At 48.1% G+C, this 23,803-nt stretch overlaps 2 protein-coding genes across 2 annotated transcripts; both read right to left on the reverse strand.

Annotated features, from left to right (window-relative positions):
* Positions 1-2,778: 2,778 nt before the first annotated feature.
* Positions 2,779-12,004, reverse strand: CETP (cholesteryl ester transfer protein). Its single transcript, XM_005422770.3, has 16 exons — positions 11,839-12,004; positions 10,780-10,894; positions 9,794-9,928; positions 9,129-9,199; positions 8,007-8,094; positions 7,844-7,913; positions 7,508-7,568; positions 6,828-6,919; positions 6,052-6,231; positions 5,627-5,677; positions 5,119-5,286; positions 3,727-3,794; positions 3,566-3,608; positions 3,409-3,478; positions 3,011-3,096; positions 2,779-2,916 (listed from the first exon to the last, which is right to left on the reverse strand). The coding sequence occupies exons 1-16, from the start codon at positions 11,981-11,983 to the stop codon at positions 2,842-2,844; spliced, it is 1,518 nt and encodes a 505-aa protein (XP_005422827.2). The 5' UTR covers positions 11,984-12,004; the 3' UTR covers positions 2,779-2,841.
* Positions 12,005-17,505: 5,501 nt separating this feature from the next.
* On the reverse strand, positions 17,506-22,997 carry HERPUD1 (homocysteine inducible ER protein with ubiquitin like domain 1). Its single transcript, XM_014307771.2, has 7 exons — positions 22,925-22,997; positions 22,766-22,840; positions 21,614-21,735; positions 21,053-21,175; positions 20,107-20,445; positions 19,147-19,252; positions 17,506-18,559 (listed from the first exon to the last, which is right to left on the reverse strand). Exons 4-7 carry the CDS (start codon positions 21,106-21,108, stop codon positions 18,392-18,394), a joined length of 669 nt encoding a protein of 222 aa, XP_014163246.1. The 5' UTR covers positions 21,109-21,175; positions 21,614-21,735; positions 22,766-22,840; positions 22,925-22,997; the 3' UTR covers positions 17,506-18,391.
* Positions 22,998-23,803: the final 806 nt, after the last annotated feature.

The following is a 23,803-nucleotide window of genomic DNA, read 5'->3' on the forward strand; positions in this document are numbered from 1 at the left end:
CGCCCGGATGGCGGAGAGGCAGCTCGGGATGCCCCGGGAGGCAGCGGAGGCTTCACTGCTCTTTCCTGGAATCATTTAGTTTGGATCTCTGAAAGAAAAGACCTCTCACATCAGCGAGTTCAATACCTGAGCGCGGCTGTGTTCACCAATAGCCGGGTGCCCAGGTGCCGCACCCGCGCACCTTTGGAACAGCAGCAGGGATGAGGAACTCGCCTCTACCCTGCGCAGGCTGACCCCGCTTCTGGTTGAGAGGAATAGCGGATTTGTCTTTACAAACAAGCTGTGGGACTGCTGGTAGATAAAACTGGCACTGGGAGATAAAAGAAACAATGGGAAGGATCCCACTGATTGATGAATGGGAAAAGATATTTGCTTTTACAAATAAACCTTAGGTTTGCTGATAAATGAAATTGGACATTGAAAGATGAAAGAAACAACGGGGAAGAAAAACCCCTAAATTCCGTAAGAATTAAAAATGTAAAGGAAGGGTTATATATCAGAGGGAAATCTTCACTATCAGGCATATTGAGAAGTCTGTACCATTCAAGTACCTCAGAAATGGGGAAAGAGAGAAGGGAAATGTGGCCAGGAAATTGGGATAAAAAGGATGTTGCCTCCTCCAAAAATTGGAGAGATCCCAGGGGAATGCCCCATGGCCTCTCTGTTTATTTGAATAAAGTCCAAAAGGACTCCTCTGTCTCCTTTTTCGACATAAACCTCTGGTGTTTGTGAATCAATTTTCCTGACATGATGAAGGCATTTTCCCTTAGAACCAACCCAAATCTCACCTGTTGTAACTTGAAGGTGTTTGCTCTTGTTCTGTCACTTGCTACCTGGGAGAAAAGACAGACAGAGCCCCAGCTGCCTCCATCCTCCTTACAAGGATTTGTAGAGTGCCAAGGTCCTCCCTGAGCTTTTTCTCCAGGCTGGATCCTCCCAATTCCATCAATGCTCCTCATCAAACTTCTGCTCCAGATCCTTCCCCAGCTCCCCTGCCCTCCTCTGTCCCCATGGAAGGGCAGCCCAGCCCAGTCCCCACTGAGCAGCCCCCAGTGGGGCCAGGCACCTGCATGGCAGAAAAAGGGTGCTTTTCTCCTGCCATTTCCTTTTTATTAATCCTTTTTATTAATGAGCATTAATAAAATGACATCCCTTTCCTGTGGGATGTCATTTGAAGGCTGTGGCTTGATGGAAGCCAGGTCCCCACAGTCCTCAGCAGACTTTGCTGTGTAAGCTGTGAAAATGTCACCTGAGCACTGGTGGCCTTAGAGCAGGAGGGAACATGGACAAGCCCTTGGCTGGTACTGAAACAGCTGGCAGCGATGGGAACAGGGTGAGAAGGGAGGTACAAAACTGCCCACCACACCAGGGCTTCTTCCAGGGCACAGTCACAGCACAGCATCATTCCCTCGGTGCCCCTCGGCTCCTGCTGTCCCAGGGACACAGCTGGGTCACACTCCTGTCCCAGGGACACAGCTGGGTCACACTGCTGTCCCAGGGACACAGCTGGGTCACTCTCCTGTCCCAGGGACACAGCTGGGTCACACTCCTGTCTCAGGGACACAGCTGGGTCACACTCCTGTCTCAGGGACACAGCTGGGACACACTCCTGTCTCAGGGACACAGCTGGGTCACATTCCTGTCTCAGGGACACAGCTGGGACACACTCCTGTCTCAGCTCACACCTTCCTTGGCTGCCATGGGGCCCCTGAGGCCCCTCCAGCCTCCTCCCCACCAGCCTGGGCACCAGGACCACTGAAGGGATGACAGCCCAGCAGGCACCCAGGACAAGGAAGGGCCTCTGGTGCTGTGGGTGAGAGAGAAGCAGCTCAGAGGGACCTGGCTTATATCCATGGTAATGCAGAGGGAGCAACCACCATGCCCAAGGAGCTCAGGAAATGGAGCCCAGCCTCTTTCTGAGACAAAGTTTAATGTTTTATACAGCTCTGTGGTGGAAGAGAACATCATCTCTACCTTTGGTAATGTGATCACCTTTACAGGTGTTGGATTTATCACCCAAGATCTCCTCCAAGTGAAAAGACTTAAAAAAAAAAAAGCATGAACTGGTACAGGAAAATAACTGAGCCACTTGAGATAAATTATTGCACTGTAGTAGGAAGGAAAAGGAACTTGATGTTCGACTAGACACTTAAACTTTCTCTTATAATCTCTTTTGTTTCCTTGTAATTTTCAATGTTTTTTTCATCTTTGCTGTCACTGTCTCAACAACATGGCCATTATCAGTTTGGAGCTCTCCACTGAACCATCAGGGTCTGTAAAAAATTACCCTGGGCACAAGATCTCTGTTCTTGTACTGCACTGCAAGTTCACATCCCACTTACTTTTTTCAGCCATATCCAGGTTCTTTTAGCATTACTGGTTCTAAGCTTACTGGGAGTTTGGTAATATCATTTGACTTTCTGGATTCTACCAAAATCAGGAGGCTCTTGGTGGAAGTAAAACCCAGGATGAAAACAAAAGGTGCTGTATTTCCAAAATGTAACAACAGAGATGCCAAAAGGTGGTAAAACCAATTTCTGCTGCCTCCTGAGACTGCTAACCCAAAGCCTGTGCACCTCAAGAGCCCAGCTCTGACTCCTAAGAACACAAGCCCTTTAAAGATCCTGAAAAAAATTGTGTGGATTGAGGTACAGACTTCAAAATCTTTGCAGAAGAAAGGCTCCATGGTAGCACAGTCGCACAAAGCCTAGAGCACTTCTCAGGAAAAGGAAATAAAATTCAACCAAAACTGATTTAAAGCAGCTCATCTTTTAATTGGTCCAGACACAATTTTTTCTGGTTGTACACAAGTTCTTGTTCTCCTCTGTGAATGGATGAGCCCTACAAACTTTTCTCAAGAAAATTAAGAAGCAAATGACTCGGGAAGCCAAAGTCAAGCTGTACAAGTACATATCCCTAAAAAGTGGGGAGAGAACAGAAATTATTATTTTAGTTCTTGCCACAGTCCCAGAAGGGCTTTGAGAGCTGGGTAGTTCTGAGCTCTGCTTACCTTCCTGGTAATGATCTCAGGATTTATGATGTCAAAGAGATCAAGCCTTTTGCTGTTCAGCAGCGAGGTCAGAGCTGATCCAATACCTGTGGAAGCAGCAAACCCATCCAGTTACAGGGATGTCCATCCTGGCTTGCTGCTGCTAATTGTGCCTCAATGTCCCACGACCTTCAGCCTGACAGAAAAAATGCTTTTCCTTTCTCCCAGCCATTTACATGGGGTGCCTCATTCCCCAAGGGTATCCAGCAGAAATTTCAAACAGATTTCAAACCACAAATGTGGTTTCCCCCCCTTCCCAGTTATAAGTGTTATTGATGTATTTTTTCAGTGCTCAGATTTAGGAGATCTGATGTTAGACAATTTGGAGGAGGCTGGCACTTCCCCAAATGAAAACTCACTTGAAGTTACTTCTGGAATGCCAGCAACCAAGATCATATTCTGCAGGAAGCTTTGTATGGATGAGTCCTCCTGAAAACCAGAAAATTCATACAAAAATGCTTTAAAATACATTGTTTAGCCTCAAATGGCTTAGAGAATGCTTTTCTAAAGACTTACCCCACTTGGATCAGCTGTGCATTTAAACACTTTAATCTCTACACTGAAGAGAAGGGGGGAGAAGGGGAAGAAAAGTCACTAAGTGCTGCAGGGATCCTTTTTTTGTGCTGCTTTTAAACATGGGCCAAAAGAGGCAACTCTCAAGAGAGCACAGTACCAACCTGGAGTCCACAGGCTGCAAAATGAGTTTCTTTTCTGCATAGGTAGCTTGGATGGTGGCTGTGATTTCCTGCAGAGAGAACAGCAGGGTTCAGGCATAGCCTTATAGCAGGGAGCTGCATTTGGATATTTTGGGTTGTTTTCTAGGAGCCAGAGTTCAACATCCTTTTGGCTTTACCTCCAGGTGTTGCTAGAGAAGGCCAGCACTTTCCTTCTCCCCTTGCATGCAATAAACTCCCCCCTCATGCCCACAGCCTCTGGAGCTGCAGGCTGGCTCATCCACTGCACTTTTGCTATTTTGTGACTCCTGCACGAGGATGGAAATGGCTTTGTAGGGTGTTCTTTCCCATGACATCCATCTCAACATCTGACTGGATGTAGAGAGAACAGCCTCAGGGCTGCCACAGGTAATCAATGCAATGCAAACCAAATTTAAAAGAGAAAGCAATCTCTGAATTCTGGCCACTTGGGCTCACTGTCTTGCTGTTGTCTGCACGTAAACATTCATTTAAGAGGAACATTTTGTGATGCAGTTGCAGATTACAACCAGGGTCTTGGCAGTCCAGGAGCAGATCTCATCCTAGGAGCCAAAATTTTGGGGATCACCTCTAATCCAGTGCTTCTGCAATCCTTGCAGTGTATTTCAAGATTCCATTTGGGGCATGAGAAACAGCCATGCATATTTCCTCTAACACCCTGCTAACATGGGATACTTGCTGAGGGAATTATTCTCAGCTGTGGTTAAACCTTTAAAACTGAGTGTGCCCAACCCTCAGGCAAGGGTTTGGGCTGGTTTTGTGTCTGTCTCAGCCCACAGCTACAAGACTGGACACTGCTTTCCTGTGATGTTAACCATGACAGGGAAGCTGTTGGCATTTCTTTTTTCTGCTTGTTAGATTCACTATAAAGCAGTTTGGGGTGAAACACAGTGTAATCAGGACCCTTCACACAGGCTCACATAGAGAAAAAGGTTATATTTTGAACTCCACATTCTTCAGAGCTTCATTGTCCATTTCTGACACTGCTATACTCCTAGTGGGGACCTGAGCTAGAATTTGGGTACAAGGAGAGTTCAAAATAAATCCATTCCCATGGTGCCTTCACTTTCTCCTAAAACATCTCAGTGACACTACCCTGTGTCAGAGAAATGTTAATGGGGGTTCCTCAGAGCTTTCTGCTGCTTTGACCACCTTGCACATGGATCACTGTCACCATTTCCAGCCCCAAGGTCAAAGGAACACATGGGAGTGTCGAAATAAACTGATTTACCTTCTCCACCTGCCCTGGGTTAGCCACCCACCCTTGCCAAAGGGCTCCCTGCACACCAGGGATGGTCCTGACCTGGGACAGAGCCTGTCCCAAGCTCTTCACAGCCAGGAGGTGCCAGAACTGACCTTCTCCATGTACAGGGCCACCAGGGGTTCCTCTCCTGCCAGGGGGATGCTGACCTCCACTGCTACTGAGGACCTCACAATGGTGCCTTCAGGCTGGAAGGAAATCTGGGGCTGGCTGAGACTCCACACCTTGGCCACAGAGTCATTGTAGGAGGTGCCTTGGAAAATCTGGTCGAGTAAGGAGCAGAAGTTGAGTCAGGCTTTTTTCCATACCAATTTCATGCCAGCTTGTCACTCAGCTGCACTCCTTTTGCTGTCCCCAGGTCCTCCTCCTGTTCACCCAGGCCCAATAACTCAGCTAGGTTTCAGGGAAACTGTGCCAGCATGGAAGATGGAGAAATCCTCCTTGCAAAGCACAGCTGCTTCTCCATCAGCCCCTCTTTTTCTCCATCTGGCCCACCCAAGACTCAGATCGCCAAGGGAAGGACCCAAGTTGTTACAATGCAACAGAATCCGTTTGAAATTTCCTCGTTTGGCATGCAATGCTCTGAATAGGACAAAAAGTTACCATCTGCACTGCCTTCCTCTGCACTTCTGTGTCTTCCATCTCAAACAGCTCCTTCAGAAACAAACCAGAAACAGATAGTGAAAAAACAAAAGGTTGTGGTTGCTCCTGGGGGCTGTGCCCAGGGCAGGACATGGCTGAGCTCCCCCAGCTCCCACCCTTTTTTCCATCCCAGTGATCCCCCAGAAAGTCACATCCCTCTGCAATTCAGCAGACAAGTTTCCTATCAGCTGCTGTTATCCCTCCAAGGAATAACTCTGCCCTTTTGATAAGAGGGCACCAATTCCAGGCCCACCCAAAGTGACTGACTGTAGATTTCTACCTTCTACAGAAACCAGCTCTCACCAAAACACAGCATTCAGTGAATTTTTCACTTTCTCCCCAAAATATGATGTATGGGGTAAGGAGGGCACCCCTCTGGGACTGACCTGGAGTTTCTCCCCTCTGAGGTCCAGCACCAGCTGCCCATCCAGGAAGGCTGCAGCAGCCAGGGAGCTGAGGCTGTGCTCGGACAGCCAGAAGTAGAGCATCCGGGACTCAGTCAGCAGGGACGGGGAGAAAACAGAGTCACTGAGCCTGCTGGAGCTGTTCTTGTACAGCACAATGCCCTGGGAAGGAAAACAAGGGGCTTGGCCACAGCAAGCAGCAGGGAGACAGGAGAAAAGCCAACACCTGTGTGACGGTGTTCACAGGGGTTTTTGGATGAGGGAAGAGACGAGGATCTGACTCCATGTTTCAGAAGGCTTGATTTATTATTTTATAATACATATTACATTAAAACTATACTAAAAGAATAGAAGAAAGGATTTCATCAGAAGACTAGCTAAGAATAGAATAGGAAAGAATGAATAACAAAAGTTTGTGTCTTGGACAGAGTCTGAGCCGGTTCACTGTGATTGGCCATTAATTAGAAACAACCACATGAGACCAATCACAGATCCACCTGTTGCATTCCACAGCAGCAGATAACCACTGTTTACATTTTGTTCCTGAGGCCTCTCAGCTTCTCAGGAGGAAAAATCCTAAGGAAAGGATTTTTCATAAAAGATGTCTGTGACACTCCTGCATTTCCATGGATGCAGCAGGGAGCATCAGCCCAGCTGCAGTGCCCCAGCACAGCCCCACAGAACCAGCCCCTCCAAGCTCTCCAGAGCACAGCATGGCCAGAAAAGCTTTGGTGTCTGAGCAGCCTGGGCTACTTTACCTTGTGGTGGGACTCTATGTACGTTGCTTTTATGACAGGATCTGATGCAAGGGAGATATCGACAGCGATGTCCCCGTCCCGGACAAAATTGGCTGCAGGAAAAACACAAAAACCTCACAGAAACCAGGACCTTAAACAGGGCTTGTGACTGTCACTTTTAGGGCTGGGTGCAGGGGGTGACAGGGATGTTATGAAGAGCACAGGGGTGGCACAAGGGTTCCCACTCCTTTGGATGCTAGCACTGATCCTCCTGCAGCTCCCTGACTCTGTATCTTCCCTGGGAAATTGGGATAATTATGCTCAGTTTTACTTTCCACTCCTTTTCCCTGATATCTGGGAGTGGGAAATCTCCAGATGGTGTACAGCCTCATGCCTAATCCTGCAGTACCTGCTCCTGTTCTAGCTAACATTGGTCCTGCAGCATCCTGAACAGCTGATCAGTACACACTGAAGAGAAATTCTTTATTAATTGAAATATCTTTGAATCTATGTAATCATCCTGAAAGATAACCTGATACAGAAAAATCCAAACATAACATTACTAAGGTTTATTTTGCTGCTGTCTGAGGGCTTGGGATCCCATACACATTTTTGAAGGACCTTGTTGATGGATGTGGCTACCACTCAAATATTAAAAGCTGTACATAAGAAAAGAAAGCAGAAAAAGCAAGAATATTTACCTGCTAAGTCAAGTATATAATTTGTCAGCGTCTGAGCAACAGCATTTATTTCCTTGCACACCTACAGGAGGAAAAGAGGGGGAAAAATTAGGATTTTGCATTCTAGAGCAGAGCTGAGCCTCATTGAGATCCAGGGGCTGTTGGTCAGAGTCCCTTGACAGCCTCAGGGTCAGCAACAGCTCTCACTTTACCCAAGCTGCTTTTTTATTGTGGATTCAATTTATTTGTCTTATTTTTCATGGGCACTAACATGTCACTGCTGCTGTCTTGTGGGCAAGAAAAGTGTGTGGCATGCACAGAGAGCTTCCCTCAGTCCACAGGCTGATCTTATCTTACCTCCCTCTTGAGGACAAGCTTCAGAGTGAAGGAGATGAAATCTGTGAAGAGCTGCTTCAGCCAGCCGGGTCTGTGCAAGACAGGGAGCACAGTGAGGTCTGCACGTTTGGGTGGGTGGCATTTGGGGACAATAAATCTCAATGTTGGAAGGGGTCAGACTCACTGCTTGTCTCCTTGCAGGTGGAGTGTGAGTTTGTGGAAAGTCAGGTAGCAGTCTGAAGCATCAGGAGCCACTTGGTCCTTTTGGCACACTGCATGGGATGAAAGGAAAAAGGAAAAAAAACCAAAAAATAGCTGATTTGTTACTGAGATTAGAAGGCAGAGTGCACTTTGCAGACACTGCAGGCCTGGAGCTGGAGCAGGGCATCACTGCAGAGGGCTCCCCACATCTCCCAGGGGATGCTTCCAAAAGATTCCGGACCTGTGGGAACTCAGCACATCCCTTTGGATGCCCAGAGTTGCCGAGAACCCCATCAGGGGGCTCGGACACCCTGGCATGCTCCCCAGAACACCTGGTGGCTTGATTTTGACCCCTGGAGCAAATTGCCAGTCTTGTATGAGGATGTGAAAGTCACACAGGTTTGAATAGTGTAATAATAAGATATTCACAGGGTGAAAATATAGATTTTAGGATTTTTGGTATGGGGGTCATGGGGACAAGATGGAGGAATCAGGGCGTGTCTAGTCTTCTTTCTTCACCTTGTTCTCCATTTTCTGCAGCGATGTTGGCACTTTGGGATTGGTTTAGGGTAGAAGTGCACTATCTAACATAGGTGATAGGTATTGGGAATTAAGTGTACATATGTTAAACTTAGTTTGTAGTATAAAAGGACAACACCCCCCTGAGGGCGGTCAGAGTGCCTGTGGCTGCCCTGCTGAGCAGATCTCGGCTGGGCAGAAAGAAAATTTTATAGATAAGAATTAATAAACAACCTCAAGACCGAGAAGGAAAGAGTCCAGACTCGTTCTTCAGTTGCGCGGGCTGAAGCAGAGACATCCTGCACATTCTTGGGGCAGAGAACATCAACAGCAACCCGAGACAGGTTGGGGCAGGTGGGGCTGCCTTGCACCTGGATGGTTTCTGCTCACAGCTCCAGCTGAGCTGGTCTGCCAGGCACCCTTCTTCCTCTGCATACCTGCCAGCTGCCCTGGCTCCTGCCAGCAGGGACTCAGCTGCCCCCTGACACGACCCAGGAGAACCTGCACAGTGCATGCAGCCCACAAAGCAGAGTGGGGAGGGAATTTATTCATATTGCAAAATGTTTGGGTATTGCAGCATACTTACTCAGATTGATATTTAGCTGGAGATCAATGGAAGACTCAATTTCAAAATCAACTGAATGGAAAAGCTGCAAGCTGGAATGGCAGAAGAGGGGACATTTAGGAACCTGAGCCAGGAGCAGCTTCTCCCTGACAGATGTGGATTTTATAACACCTCTCACAGCTGTCCTTGCACTGCAATGGGCCAAGCCCCAGCACACCCCAGCCCATCTCAGACACTCTGGCTTCAAATCATTGCAAACTCCTGCCTTAGTGGCACTTTGGAGCATTAACCCCCCCCTTTTTGCCCACTCAGAGTTTACAGAGCAACAAAGCAGAGAGACTCAGTCAACTCCTGCGCTTTGGCCATCTGGTCTTGCCATGCAAGGTGAGGACAGAAAAGCAGAAAGCAAGAAGGGGCTGAGAAGCTCTGCTGGAGTATAAAATCCTGTCTCAGGCAGTCATCAGTGCAGCCATGGCCAGAGACACTGAGGAGAGCAGCCCCACTTGTGCTTTGCCACAGTGCCAGGGGCAGCAGCAGGGCTGGGAGCGGAGATGGGGAGCCAGGTTGGGAGTAGAAATCAGCAGCAGAGCTGGGAGTGGAGCTGAGCAGTTCCAGCCCCATGGGCCAGTCCAAGGAGCAGCAGCAGGGCTGGGAATGGAGCTCAGCAGCTCCAGCCCTGTACTCACAACCAGGCCCCGGCGTAGCCGTAGGTCAGGGTCCCTTTGAACAAGGCTGTCACATTCCTAATGGAGATGTGGATGGCACTGTCGTCCTTGAGCTCCACCTCGCTCCTCTCGATGGACAAATCATTGACCTGGATGCTGGAAACAGCAGAGACAGAGCTTGTCCCAGCCCAGAACTCTTTGCTGGGATTGTTTTGGGTTTGTTCCTGAGGAATGGGATCTCTGAGGGACTCCAGGGCCAGACTCTGGAGCTTTTGCAAATCCCAGGGCCAGGTACAAGGACAGTGGCAGTGCTGCTTGTGCTCAGCCTTGGTGCACTGTGCAATGTTTGGATACAGGTTTTGGGATGATTTAAACAGGAAACAGGGAACAATGCAGCCCTGTTTTGTTGCAGGGCTCTGTGCAGCCGTGGTCATGGCAGGAAGTCGGTTCTGTGAGTACACCCCTGGATTTGTGCTCCCCATGTAAAAGTGAGTAACAAGTGACACCCAGCCTGCTTTGTCACAAAGCACAGCCAAGTGACATCCTGCTGACAGGGGCGGCTCTGGCACCCTGGATGGGTTCCCTCTGCCTCTTAATGTGCCTTGGCCACCCTCTGCCATCAGCGCCCACGGGTGCCCCAGTCCACAGGGACATTACTCCCCATCCCCATTGTCAGAAATGAGCTCTACAAGCTGCCTTCCCACTCAGATGGAAAAACAAATAACTCTTAATAACACATTAGCAGCCTAAACCTTAACATGCAAACTGTGCCTTCCCACTCAGCTGGAAAAATAAGAAACTTTTAAAGAACACATTAGCAGTTTGACACTGCAGCCTAAACCTTAACATGCAAACTGTCTGCGACGCTTAGACCCAAAACTGTGTCTGCCCCAGCCCAGAGCTTTGCTTTCCCCAGGAACTGCTGGATCAGAGCTCCCTCCAAGGGCAGTTTCTGGTCCCCTGTGTGCCCCATCCCTCCCCTGGCACAGACACACCCAGATACTCACCCACTGAGCCCATAGGCCACCCTGCCGAGCAGCCTCATGGACCTTTCCCCGGTGATGTTCGGGAACTGGGCGCTCCTGAAGGCTGCCTGAATCACCTGTGCTGTTTCCCTGTTCACTGTCCATGGAAGAAAAGGGCAGAGGTGTCAAACTGCAATCTGCCCTGGCTGCAAAGCCAGAGCTGCACTCTGGATTGAAGCACTACAGAAGGTTTTTATCCGAGGCATTTGTGTTGGATTCAGGAAGCTCTAGAAGTAGTTTCGGAGTAAATTTAAAATATTGAAAATCCCTAACTGTGACAGCTGATGGCAGCAAGGGACAGCAGCGTGTGTGACTCGACAGCCACCAGTGGGAGCTGTCCCAGGGAGTTGTGGCCAGCTTTCACACACCTCAGGAGCAGATTTTGGAAAGGGCAAGGCTGTGCTCATCCTTACACCACACAAGCTGTTGACTTTACCCCAGTGCTTTGCTTTGTTTCTGCTTATTTGTATTGCAGTCAGCTCTGGGGTCTACAAAGAAAAAATTCTGAAAAAGTTTCTGTGCCCATTTTCCTAATGTTACACAGCCCATTCCAGCCTCAGCTTCAGGTAGATGCTTCTACAGAACTTTTTCCTTCCAGAAATACCCTCTGTTAGTTCAGCCCAGCATGAATACATCTCTCTCTGCATGTATCGCTGTCAGACGGGACAGGACAGAGATGTTCCCACCCTCCACAGAAGAATTAAGTTCCTCCCCCACAAAGCTCCCAAATCCTTGCAAATAAGCCCACAGCAGGTGAGAACCTGTTTCACCGACCCCAAGAGATGAGATTGCAATGAGGAGAGAAATCAAGCACACATTTGTTCAAGCTCTTTCATCATGCCAAAGCCCCAACAGGAACAGCACTAAATCCTGTGGCTGACAATAATTTTCAAGCTCCTTTGCCTGCTCATGCTTTAACCTGTGCTCCAGGCAGGTGTTCACACAAGAGGCACAGAAGCAAGAAACCCCCTCCCTGGGCTGATCTGTTCCAGATTTCTGGCAGAGCTGGGGCAAAGGCAGCCCCAAGGAGCAGGCACTTACACAGCAATGCCGCGGGCTTTGTCATCCTGCAGACGATCCCCGTGCCTCGGTAGGCAAAGGGCCCGAACTCGCAGGCTGCTGCTGCCTGGACAAGTCCTAGCAGGATGCTGAAGGTCCCCAGCACCATCCTGCCAGCCCAGCACATCCTCAGCCAGAGCAGAGAGAGCTGAGGAGACCAAGTGGTTCTTGACGGAGGCAGAGGCTGCTTTCATACCCTCAGCAGAGCCCACTCGAAGCAGGACATGACCTGCTTCCTCCACTTATCAGAATTCATCACACATTTCCTAATCTTCCTATAGTTTCCTTAACACCAGTCATGCTGCACGCTGCCTTCCTCCCTCAGCAGGAGTTTGGGCTGCAGGGCTTGGTGCTGCTGCCAAGACTGCTTTAGCTCAGGACATGGACACACCAGGGTGGGTGGAAAAAGCTGGAGGGGGATGGAGAGTGGAGGAGGATAAAGTCAAGGGAGCAGCCTCACATGCTGCCTCAAGCCACTTCATCATTTTTAATTCATGCAGAAATATTCCTTATTTTGTATTCCTGCAGTGATTCCCCAGCAAAGCCCTGTTTGAAAGGTGCCTACATCATTCACTGCTCCTCCTTCCACTGATTTTATACACACTGAGGGGAAACTGAGGCACGATCCTGGGACGGGGGTGTTTCCTGCTCCTACCGGCTGAACCCACATCTGGAAAGCTCCATGACCTGGGATGCATTTTGCCTCTTGTCTGGGTTGGTGAACAGTCTGATTTGCCCCCATGCCACTGAGGCAGAGCTTTCCCTGCAGCCAGGCTCTCAGCTGCTATCGGGGAACATCAGAGAGCCAGGCTCACATCCACTCCTTGTGCACCCCTGCCCTGTGTGCCGCTGCCCTGCTGCCCCTCTGCTGTGCTGCCCCAAAACACCCCCAGCACAGAACAGATTTCAGCAAGGAGGCTCACCGGAGCTCCCCTGCACCTTTAGCCAGACCAGGCTGAGGGAGAAGCGCAGGTGAGAACCGGGCAGCGCTGCAGGAGCAGCGCCCTGAGCAAGGCGAGGTGCCAGCCTCCCTCCTCTCCCTGGCAGATGCCTCATCCTCCCCGGGCAGGCTGAGCACGTTTCCTGCGGCGTCCCTGCTGGCCAGCAGCCCCCACCCTGCCGGGCTGTTTTCTTCCTGAGGTGAGAAAGTGAACGGCCTCGGGTACCCCGCGGGAGGCACTGCCGGTCACTGACCCCGAGGGAAGCCGAGCATCTGCAGCTTCCTCCAGGCTCCTCCAGCAGAGCAGCGTGGTGGCCGTGGACAGACGGGCTTCTGCCAGCCCAAAGTGCTTCATAAACGAGCAGCTAATGGTTGGAAACACAAAGGTACAAAGGCAGCAGGTGCTGGAGCAGCAGAGCTCCCGCATGGCACCATCTCAGCTGGCACAGCTTCCCCACTGCCCTGGCCAGGAGAGCTCTTCCCAGGGCAGCTGCACAGAGCCTGGCCATGTCACAAAAGGAGTGGAATTCAAGAGGATTTAACCATCTGACAGCTCTATTTCCTGTCCTCTCAGTTTAAGGGGTGTAGGCACAGTGGCCCATGCCTGGCATAAAGGGAACCCTGCAGGCCCCAGGAGGCCACAACCACTCCCTAGGCCAGGGCAGCGATTCACATCAGCATGGAGGAAAAGGAAAACTGGCACTTAAACACCCCTGAGTCAGTCACCAGGGTAGGTAAAGGCACAAAGCCCAAGACCCCAGCCCCACTGTGCTGTTCCTACTAGATCCAGTGCATTCCCAGCCCCCAAAGGGGCCAGGCCCCTGCCCCAGCACGGCTGCAGAGTCTGCTGTCAGCAGAGCTCAGAGAAAAGGTGAACAGGGAACTGCTGGGCATTGACCTCCAGTGGGAACAGGAAGGCTGGAGCCTTTCTGCCTACAATAGCAAAAGCATGTGGAACACAGAGATGCTGTGAGCATCCTTGTCCTGGAGTAACCAGGCAGAGGCCAGGGCAGCAAGGACACCAGAGCCCAACCCTCCTCCCAGTGCAAGGTCAGGCTAGGACAAGTCAGGTCAGATTTAAAAGCCTAAGGAAAAGTTAATTTTGGCTAGCAGGAGGCAGGGCAGGCTTTAAACCCCAAAGAAAAGTTAAACATCCAAGCTGCAAAGGGGATGCTGGAAGATGTTTTGATAAATTCTTGCTGTGTAAGGCTTTATCTGAAGGCCGTGCACGCACACATGCACTTACCACCTTGCTGTGCACTGTCCTGTAACTGGGGTTGTTTTTCCCCATTGTCCAGGGCAGAGGTACATCACAGTGCCATTTAATCTTTGTGCTGCATTGACCAAAACATTTGGTGTTACCCTGCAGATGCTTCCTGAGAGCTTTCCAGGTACCCTGGCTGTACCCGTCAGCAGGATGGGCCCAGCAGCACTGCCAGGATCCAACTGCAGCTCAGCCCTGCCATGGCAGCGGGGCCAGCCCAAAGAGCACTGCTCCTGTCTGTCCCAGATGTTTATAAAATTGAGACAAATAACAGTCAAATAAGATTTGTTTTATGAACTAGTTAAGTCAATTAAAGCTATGCAATGTTTGAATACAGATTTGTGATGCCAAATGAAATTGGTATTACCTGAGTTACTCTCAAAATTTTAGAAAGCAGGAGTAACCTGGAATCCACCATCACATGATAAAGTGAGGGCTCTCAGTCTCAAGGAGTGTCCATGGGTGATGTCCTGACCCCAGGGGAGGGTTCCCCCACTGCAACTCCAAATTCTCCTGAAGCCAACTCAATTCCTTCTCTTCTGTACCAGTATCATCCATAACAACCTCTAAAAAGAAAAAATAAGCTGGCACACACAAATCAGCCCAGGCTTTTCACAGCTGAGGGTGCCCAGAGCAGCTGGGTTGGAGCTGGAAGTGCAGCCAGCTGCATTTCTGTGGCACTGGCAAATCCAGGCTGAAAGAGCAGCAAATACAACTTTCAGTGCTACTGTGAGAAACTGAGGAGTTTCTTCTGCAGCACAGGTCACTGAACAGACACAAGACATGGTCCCAACAATTCCCAGGATTTGTCCAACCCTCCCAGGCAGGCAGCTGAACGTGAACTCACTGCAGGTTTGTGAGGGGCTGTCACACCAGATGACACCCATGATATCACCCCGTGATATCACTCCATTGGAAATTCACAGCACATTGAACACTAGCAGGCATTTCAAGAGCTACTCTTGTGCAGCAGAAGGGCTGGAGGGAGGTGGTGAAGATGCAGTTGGCACATTTGGTAACACTGAGGAGACTCAGTTTGTGTGCACTGCTTTGCAAATGCCACCAGCCCCACAGCTAGAACTGGATCACAGGACAAAGAGCAGAGGGAGGCTCTAACACTCAGCTGGGCATTGCACAGCTCTGGGGATGTCCTGGCTGCTGAGAACAGGGACAGCAGGCAAGTCAGTGCATAATGAAACAGCTCTTCAGAGAAAAGGGGAAACAACACACAAACAAACACAGCACCAGCTTATCTGCTCAGCAGCAGCCTCATTCTCATGAGCTTTGTGTCCCCAGAGCTGAGGACAGGACCAAATCTGTAGTGACAAACAGGACCTGAGTGGCTCCCCAAGCAAGCAGCATGATAGGAGCTTCCACAACGAGAACAAAGGTGTCTGAGAACAACAGATTGGACATTTTTCTCTGACTTGTTTCTCAGTGGGGACCAGAGAACTGCTCTCAGCTAGGGGCAGCTGCCAGAGAGTATCAGGGGACACAGCAGCAGAGGAACTGGCTTTGTCCTGCTGCTCACTTTGCCACCCTGTGGACCTTCAGAGGATGTTCACTGCCACAACCTGCCTGCTCTCGGGGGCCTTACACAACGGTGCTGCAGCTCACAGGCAGAGGAGCTAAACCAGCAGCAGAGTCAGAGCTGGAAGTGTGAGCCAAGGCAAAGCCAGCCTCCTAAACCCACAAGCCTCAAGGCCCCTTCTGGTCTCTCAGCTTCTGGCCCAGCAGAGGGGACAGCCTTGCTCTGGAAGATTCAAGGTTTGTTTGCCTTGTGTCTAATCTGGATTCCCTCATTTTCAGGGCCATGCTCACTGGCAGCCAGGCTCTATCCCCTTCCTTGCCATCCCTCCTCACAATCCTCACTGTTTACACTGACAGCTCTCCAGGCTGAGCTGCCTCAGTTCCTTTCATGCCTCAGTTGTCTCTGCTTGCTCCCAGGGACTCAGGCAACCAGAGGCATTCCCTGCTCAGGGCTCAGTGACAGGGTTAGGGCCACCCCAAACCTCCAACTCCCCAGAACATCAGGCTGGCTCAGTCAGAAGTGCTTGGAACCCTCAGCCAGGCACTGTCCCCTCACAGCCACTGGCAGTTGCCTCTGCAGGATTACACAGGATTTACTTCCACATTTTGTGTCCTCTGTTGCAGTCACAGCCCCCCTCCACACCAATGCATTTAACAGAACCATTAAGGAAATCTCCTCTAAGGTCCAGGACTCTCACTGCATCTCTGCAGCGGCATTAGCTACACTTCATTAGTTTTTCAACTAGGTTTAAATCCATCTGGCCTGCTCCTGGGAACAGCAAAAGCTGCAAGACAACAGATGTTTTGCTGTCTCAAATAAATTTTCAGACTAGAGATTTCACAAGTAATCCAGCATTATGTGCTCATTGTCTCCACCATATCAAACCAGTTTCTTTCTGGCGGCCAGGAACTGCTCTCTCCTGCTCAAGCTGAGCACAGGCACAGCTCAGTTAATTTAGGTACCGAGTGAGGGTTTGCTATACCCTGAGGGAGAAAAACCCACAATCCACAAAGCACCCTTGATGTGGAGCACACCCAGTGCAGCACCTCAGGTGAGAGCTGCAGCTGTGTCTAGGGTGGGGAATGGCTGTCACCCATCCCGTGCCCACCACAGGGACAGGGACACAGACTGTGAGGGTAAAACAGCCTGGGACGCCTCTTTTTGGGAGAGTGCAATTCCCAGAGCAGCACCAGACCATTACCCAGGCAAGAAAGAGTGGGCACCTCCTCCAGGAACATCTTCAAAGGCTTATGCAGGATATATCTGAGGCAACAAAACTGACCTCCTCTCAAATGATTTCATTTTAAATAATTATTTTACCACTGTCCTACCCATCCTCCAAGTCTCCAGCAAACTGAAGATATGGCAGAAGAACACACCTGGAAAAGAATTTGTTCAAATCAAAACCAGCACAAGAATGAAGTGGATTCCACAGGTAACACCATCAAATCATGTTCAGCATCAGTCTGATCTGCCATGGCAAGATCAAGCATTACCTGCTACAACTGCTGGCCCCAAGTGATGTGTGCTGGCCCTGCCAACACCCCTCACATTGTCCTGCCAGGTGCAGGCAGCAAAGGAAGAGAGTGACAAGTTCCAGAGTGGCAGCTGTTCCTAGAGAGCACATTTCAAGCCAAGTTAAACCCTGAGCCAAGACTGTGCAGCAACTCCACCATAAGTCTCAGGCAGGGTTCAAGGAGCCCAACTTCCCAAATACATACAGAATTTCCCATTTCAAGATGTCCATGGCCTTTTTGTTACCAGCCTTCCATAAACAAACTCCCAACTATTCAAGGTACTTTACCTGCTGAAGAACACAGCTGAGCAAGGAACTGAGTTTAGCACCTTTTCCCCTCATATCCCAACTCCCTCATCAAGACTTCTCAATAAAAAATAGGCAATAACACCCTGTGCTTTAGAAGATATATACAAATGGATATAAATGCCTGCAAATTTTATTGTAATAATAGCCCTTAACCATATCAGAATTTAAAGGGAACACAATTAAATTATACAAGAGGAGTTGCACTGGAGTGAGAATGCAAAGTTGAATACAGGAATTGGACTGCTTTAACTTTGCATCCAAAAGTAGTGAAAAAGTTTACATTTCGCATAAGTTTTTGCTAAATATATTTATACCTGAACATATTTACTCTTCCCTCATGATCTGGCAGCAGGGCAGAGGGGAAGGAGGAATTAAATCTTGAATTTAAACTATCTGAATTCAGCAACATGAAATTTAGCCTGCAACTCCACTGAGGTAATTGCTCATCCACATCACCATCTTACAGTCCTCCACTCTGTCCAACAAGGAGATTGCACAATACATTCTTCACAGGGAAATATTTACAAAGAACATTTAAAATATTGAAGCAATTTAACAATAGATCTTTCCTAAAAACCTGCTAATGCATATCTAGCAATTTTTGTTGGAGATCCTACACTCAGTGTAATTAAAACAGCATTTGAAACATTCCAACAGGAATCACATTGCACAGAAGAAGCAATTTGCTTCCCTAACATTTTTGCACACCCGCTCAGAGCCTGTGCCTTTAGTGCACAAGTCCACAATGCCAAGCCTCTACACAGGTACCTAATAAATGCTATGGAACAAAGTTCTTTGGAATGAGGACAAGCATCTCAGTCCCTGGGCTGTAATGATGTAAGGCTTCTTGCAGCTTTATTTGCTCGCTCAGTGAAAGCCAGAGGAAGTGCCATCCCTTTCCATGCCTGCTCTGGAGTTGGTGTCTGCTTCTCTCAGGTGTCCACTGCAGTTTCAGACAAGCAGATTGGTTACAAATCAGTTACGGGTCAGTCCGGGCCCTTCTGGAAGGAGGGAGGCAAAGAAAGTCTTGAAGAAAACCCACACGGTGCTCACGAGTGAAGGGCTGGCCTGCTGCAGCTCTTGGAAAGCCTGTCCCTCACCAGGAGGTGCCTCAGACTCATTTGTTCTGCCTCCATTTTCCCCCTGTCAAAAGAAAAGATACTTGGTAAAGAAGAATTTCAGAAACATATTAGAAAAATCTGGCATCAAACCGTGGTTTTGTTGCCACAATTGTCACTGTTTGAATATAACATTTTTCAAGTAGCTCCAGATATAAAGTCAAAAGCCCAAGCTGCACATGGACACTACTGGTTAACTCATACTGGTGTCCAGAAACACTGTCCAGGACATCCATCAAGCACCAGATCAGGTGAATTGTGTATTTACAGCTAATTAACTTTCATTGACATCGGAACTGTCAGCTTGAAATGAAAGACTCCAACTGCTTATAGACACAAATCCTACAGAGGTGTAGCCTGAACCCTGCCCTCAGTTACAGCCTGTAACAGACCACTTCCCACTACAACTTCCTAAAGAACAGAAGAAGCTAAAGATCACCAAAATATTTCAGGTTAACTAATGAATTTACTACAGGAGGACTCAGGTGGTAATTATTCTCCCATAGGTCTTACGGAAGTTTCAAGAAAATATTTTTTTCTACTACACAATTATTAAACCAAAAGCAAAAACTTCCCAGGGTATCATGGTTTAAAAATATAGCAAGACAATACCTGAAAATTATTGTTCTGGTCTTGGTTTAGAGCAGCTTGAGGAGGAACATTGCCTGGGAAGGGCTGAACTGGTCTTCGTCTAAATGGGAACCGTCCAGCATGGTGCCTGGGAAAAGCAACAAATTAATTAATTAATTAATGCTGTTTCAACATGACTCATCCTGTTACACAACAGCTGCACATCTGATTGCTCAGAGCTGCTGGCAACCACCAACAGTAAAATTTAAGGACTTTCAGTGGAATAATGAACCTTCAACTCTCCAAGCCTACAGAGATGTTGGAAAAGCTGCTCCACTTTTAACTCCTAGACCTACACAATTCAGACACCTACATCATTTGTTCCACAGGTGATCAAAGAATTTAAGAGGACAGAGTATTTTTCTCAGATAAGACATCCCAAGCATAGCAGCTGAGGGTCCATTATCTCTGTGTTTTTATCCTAATTATATTCCCCCACACAGAGAGGTTCAAAGGCAGTTCAGGACACTCCACTCAGTTCAGCTTGGTCTGCTCTCCAGAGGGGCAACAAGCAGAAGAACTGCATGGACGCATGACTGAACAGCAAGTGTGAGATCCCTTCCCAGACTTCAACCACTAATTCCCCAACAACAAACTGTAATTTCCCACACTGAACCTAGAGGTTTGTCTGCTCCATGCTGCTGAGTCCCTGGAGCTTTACAACAGGGGTTACTTTGGTTTCAAGTGGTTTTCTGAAATAGAAAGACAGCCACACCAGAAACTGCAAAACCCCAGTGAGATCAGCCACATTCTTAATTTAAACCAGACATAGGCTTAATTATAATTTTTCTAAATACTTAATTATACCAGGATATAGGAGTGGTTTGCCCTTTCCAGGTCCAAGAGTCCTATGAAGCTTAAGCACCAGGAAGCTCCCTGAGCACAGAACTCAGCACTTCAGTGAAACCCTTCTGAACAGCAAACATTAACACATCCACTTACAGATACATCAGAACAGTGCCACCCATGACGAGGAGGAGTCTGCTGATGCTGGAGTAGAAATAGACCATGTTGACAAAAACATATAACAATGTTGCTGAGTAGAGCCAGTCCAACCAGTCTCGATTGCCACCCTCCTCATCTTCCTCCATGAGGGGCCCTCCTTGGGCATTCATCCTCAAGTTCTGGTCAGCCACTGCATTAACTTGAGCAGCAACATTCTGGTTTCCGGGCTGGTTTTGGGCAGGAAATGGGTCTGGGAGAGGAGCTGGAGGTGTCACTGGTATCTCCTGAGAATGCCGTGCATGGGATGGGTCAGCAGATGCAGCAGTGGAAGCCAAGCTGGAAGCAGAGAACAAAGTACAGAATGAGGCTCAGCCAAACCCTCTCACTCCACACAGGCCCTGTGTGTGAAAGTCTGTCCATCTTTAGCAACAGAGTCAGATCACAGGCAAGTAGAAAGCATTAAGTTTAGAGGCTACAGAAGCATAATAAACAAGTTTTAGTTCTACCCATAACAATTGTATAGACTTCAACAAATCAAACCAGGCACCCTCCCCCTTTAGCAACACTTCAAAAAAACAATTTAGAGCAATCTTCAGGTAATCTAAGAGCCTTCTGCAAGCCTCAGCTTGACCTATCACTGATGTCCAGTCAATGCTGTATGCACTTGGAGCAGTCAAGAAAAAGAACAAAGGCTCCTCAGCAGGATCAGATTTACTCCAGTCACCTGCCCTCCCAGTGAACAGTCAGGCAATGGGCAAGATTCAGAACCACTGGCCTGAACAGCAGCAGAGCAGCAGTTAGGGGTACACTCCCACAACATTCAGCACAGGTTATGATGAAAAAGTCTCCAAGCACCATCAAAAGAGGAAGAATTGCCATGAGCTGTTAAATTTCTTGTATCACAGTTTCTACTTCCTACTGGCAGCTTGAATAGAACACTTACTATTGCATGTAGTACTGTCTTGCATAAATCTGCTGGAACCAGGACATCTGAAGCATGCTGTAGGTTGTGTAAGCAGAGAAGCCAGGAGCCACACTCTGGAAGGGATGCTGAGTTGTTTCCAGCCTTGGTCAAAATTTGAACACATTCATTAGCAAACACTGGACTAACAGCAAAAGCAATTTCTTACAGAACAATGTGAATAGTTTCTGCCATTTTGTGCACCCAAATACAAAATTAATGCTTCCTTCTAGACATCTCTTTACCCACATGAATAAAGGAAAGACTTTTCTTCCTAATTAACAGAGCAGTGCATTTCCTTTAGATGCCACATCCTTGGAAGTGTTCAAGGCCAGGTTGGACAGAGCAACCTGATGTAGTGAAAGGCAGAGGGCTGGACTAGGTGGCCTTTAAAGGTCCCTTCCAATCCAAATTATTGTATGTCTACTAAAGCTTTTCTATAAAGCCTCATCACACGTGGCCCATGTTCTACGGACTTATGGCAGTATAGGTGGCCTCCAACACAAACACACATCTTAAAAATGTACATAAAACTGTATTTACCCATTACTGGCTTCTGCTGATGACTGGACACCTGAAGAGCTCCTCGACCTTCCACCATTTGAGGAAGACACATTTGATTCCTGCCTGGTTTCCAATGGTAACTTGGGCTGATCAGCTTTAACCTACAGACAGCAGGGCAGCCAGTGAGGTTTACCCAGGACACCACACACACTTTGTGCAAGAAGTCTACACCCCACAAAGTATGCCCTTAACACTTAATCCTGCACAGCACCTCTCAGTGCTGTCCCTGCCTCTGGGCACCACACCACAAGCACCTCTATCAGTACTTTAAACCTCCTGGAACCAAATTACTGAGATGCAAAACTGATTTGATGCTACTCCTCCCTTTCACAAGATTTATATTTGTATTTGTTACTTCTTATGCACACATTCAGTGTCCATCTGTTATAAAAATATAAGATACAAAAGTCACTTTGGCTTTTTCCTATGGTAAATTTGTACTTGCACAAACTGCTGTACACAGTTCAAGAGCTGTCCTGTGGTGATGTATCTGACACCCAGCCAAAGCTGGCTGACATCTAGCAACCAGCAGGCATGGGTAGGGTTAGCTCACAGTGCCTTTACTAGGCAACAGGAGCACACCTCTAGAAACCTTTGCCCAGCCACTTTAAAGAAAGCAAGGGTTTTGGTCATTTGTACTTGAGAGCAGTCGGGACTGAGCTCAAGCACTAAGGCTGAGCCTGCAGAGAGGAAGCCACAGATGAGTCATTAATGGGAGCAGTTAAAGTGTCTGCAGTTCTCAGCCTTCTTCCTTCCCCACACACATCACAACCACTTCCCTCCACTTCTGACCACAAGCTGTTTGTCCAAGCGTGCCTGGAAACAGCAAATCATAATCTATTTAATAAAACTGAATCTGCCAGAAGGCATTTCTCCCCTGAGCAGCACATCACAACTAGATCTTTCTTAACAGATACCATGAGAATCTTTACTGATGAACTGCAGAGGCAGTTTTTTTTACTCAGCTTAATCTAAATACATTCTCACATTCCCAAACAAATTATCACAAACTAATACTGCTGTTGCACTAATAGGGAAAAGGGAACTGCAGTAAAAGGGAACTTTAAAATGGTCATGCAACACTTCTTGTTTTCAGTTACAAGCCCAAGATTCAGAGTTAAGTTTAATTACCTCTGATTTGGTTCCTTGTATATTTGCAGGAGTCTTGAAGTTGTATACCAAATGAAGAGCATGCAGCTCCCCATGCTGAAATATAAGGGAAGAGCTGTTAAAAAAAAATCCCTTCTCCAGATATATTTCAGCACATCATAAAAGATACTTTTTTTATACCTTTGGCAACAATTCTCCCAGACAGTGATGATCAAGCAGCAGCTTCCCAGAATAAATCAGCTTTTGGTCCTCTTCAGGCTTTGAAGAAAGAAAACAAGGAATAGGATTACTTGCTCTGCCAAGCATTAACCAACACAGCTTCCAGCTGGTGCAGAAAGGCACAGAGCTTGGAGCACCCCACATACTAAGGTGCATCTCTCAATTCAACTGAAGTTATGAGCACAACTGAATGCCCAAGAAGGATATTATGGAGGTGCAAACCTGCATAAGAACCTAAAGTCCTTTGGACAAAGAATTTGGTTATGTGTTATATCTTTCACAGTGCTAACAAAAATATTTGTATTTCTTAAAAACAGATGTTTGGAGTTCCACCTAATCTGATCAGCAGCAGAGGTGGTGTCAAGTCAATCTGTTACACCCCATCCAACGGGACCCAGCAGCTCTTCATCAGGAGCTGGTGGAGCACATGGAGCCTGTTCCTGGCTAATCACCACACTGCCAGGGAAAGCATGGCAAAGCACAGGAACCAGGCCTTCTCCCAGGCAACTAGTGACAGGACAAGGGGAAATAGCTTTAAGTTTGCAGGGCATACTCCAGCTGGATATTATGGAAAATTTTTTCACTGAAGGAATGGCTAAACATCAAAATGGGCTACCCTGGGAAGTGGAGTCACTATCCCTGGAACTCTTGAAAAATTTAGTATAGACATGCCATATATCTAGATATAGCCACACTATATCTAAGTGTGGCTTAGATACAGTGGCATTTGGTCAAGGTTGAACTTGGCGGTCTCTCCCGAGTTTGTCTGCTCTGTGAAGGCCACACACCGTCCCGTGGGAGCAGCGGGGCTCGGAGCGCAGCTGCTGCAGCAGCGCTCCC

The sequence above is a fragment of the Geospiza fortis genome, unplaced genomic scaffold (assembly GCF_000277835.1).
Source record: "Geospiza fortis unplaced genomic scaffold, GeoFor_1.0 scaffold97, whole genome shotgun sequence".
Taxonomy (NCBI): domain Eukaryota; kingdom Metazoa; phylum Chordata; class Aves; order Passeriformes; family Thraupidae; genus Geospiza; species Geospiza fortis.

Bases quoted from the DNA above. Each gene is read 5' to 3' on its own strand.
- HERPUD1 (XM_014307771.2), bottom strand. From the start codon at position 21,108: ATGCTTCAGATGTCCTGGTTCCAGCAGATTTATGCAAGACAGTACTAC. The intron at 20,446-21,052 runs GTAAGTGTTCTA...CTCTGCTTCCAG, and splicing joins AGACAGTACTACATGCAATA to CTTGGCTTCCACTGCTGCAT. The intron at 18,560-19,146 runs GTATTGTCTTGC...TTCTTTTGACAG, and splicing joins ACCAGAACAATAATTTTCAG to GGGGAAAATGGAGGCAGAAC.
- CETP (XM_005422770.3), bottom strand. From the start codon at position 11,983: ATGTGCTGGGCTGGCAGGATGGTGCTGGGGACCTTCAGCATCCTGCTA. The intron at 10,895-11,838 runs GTAAGTGCCTGC...TTCCATGGACAG, and splicing joins AAAGCCCGCGGCATTGCTGT to TGAACAGGGAAACAGCACAG. The intron at 7,914-8,006 runs GTGAGTCTGACC...TGTCTTGCACAG, and splicing joins CACCTGCAAGGAGACAAGCA to ACCCGGCTGGCTGAAGCAGC.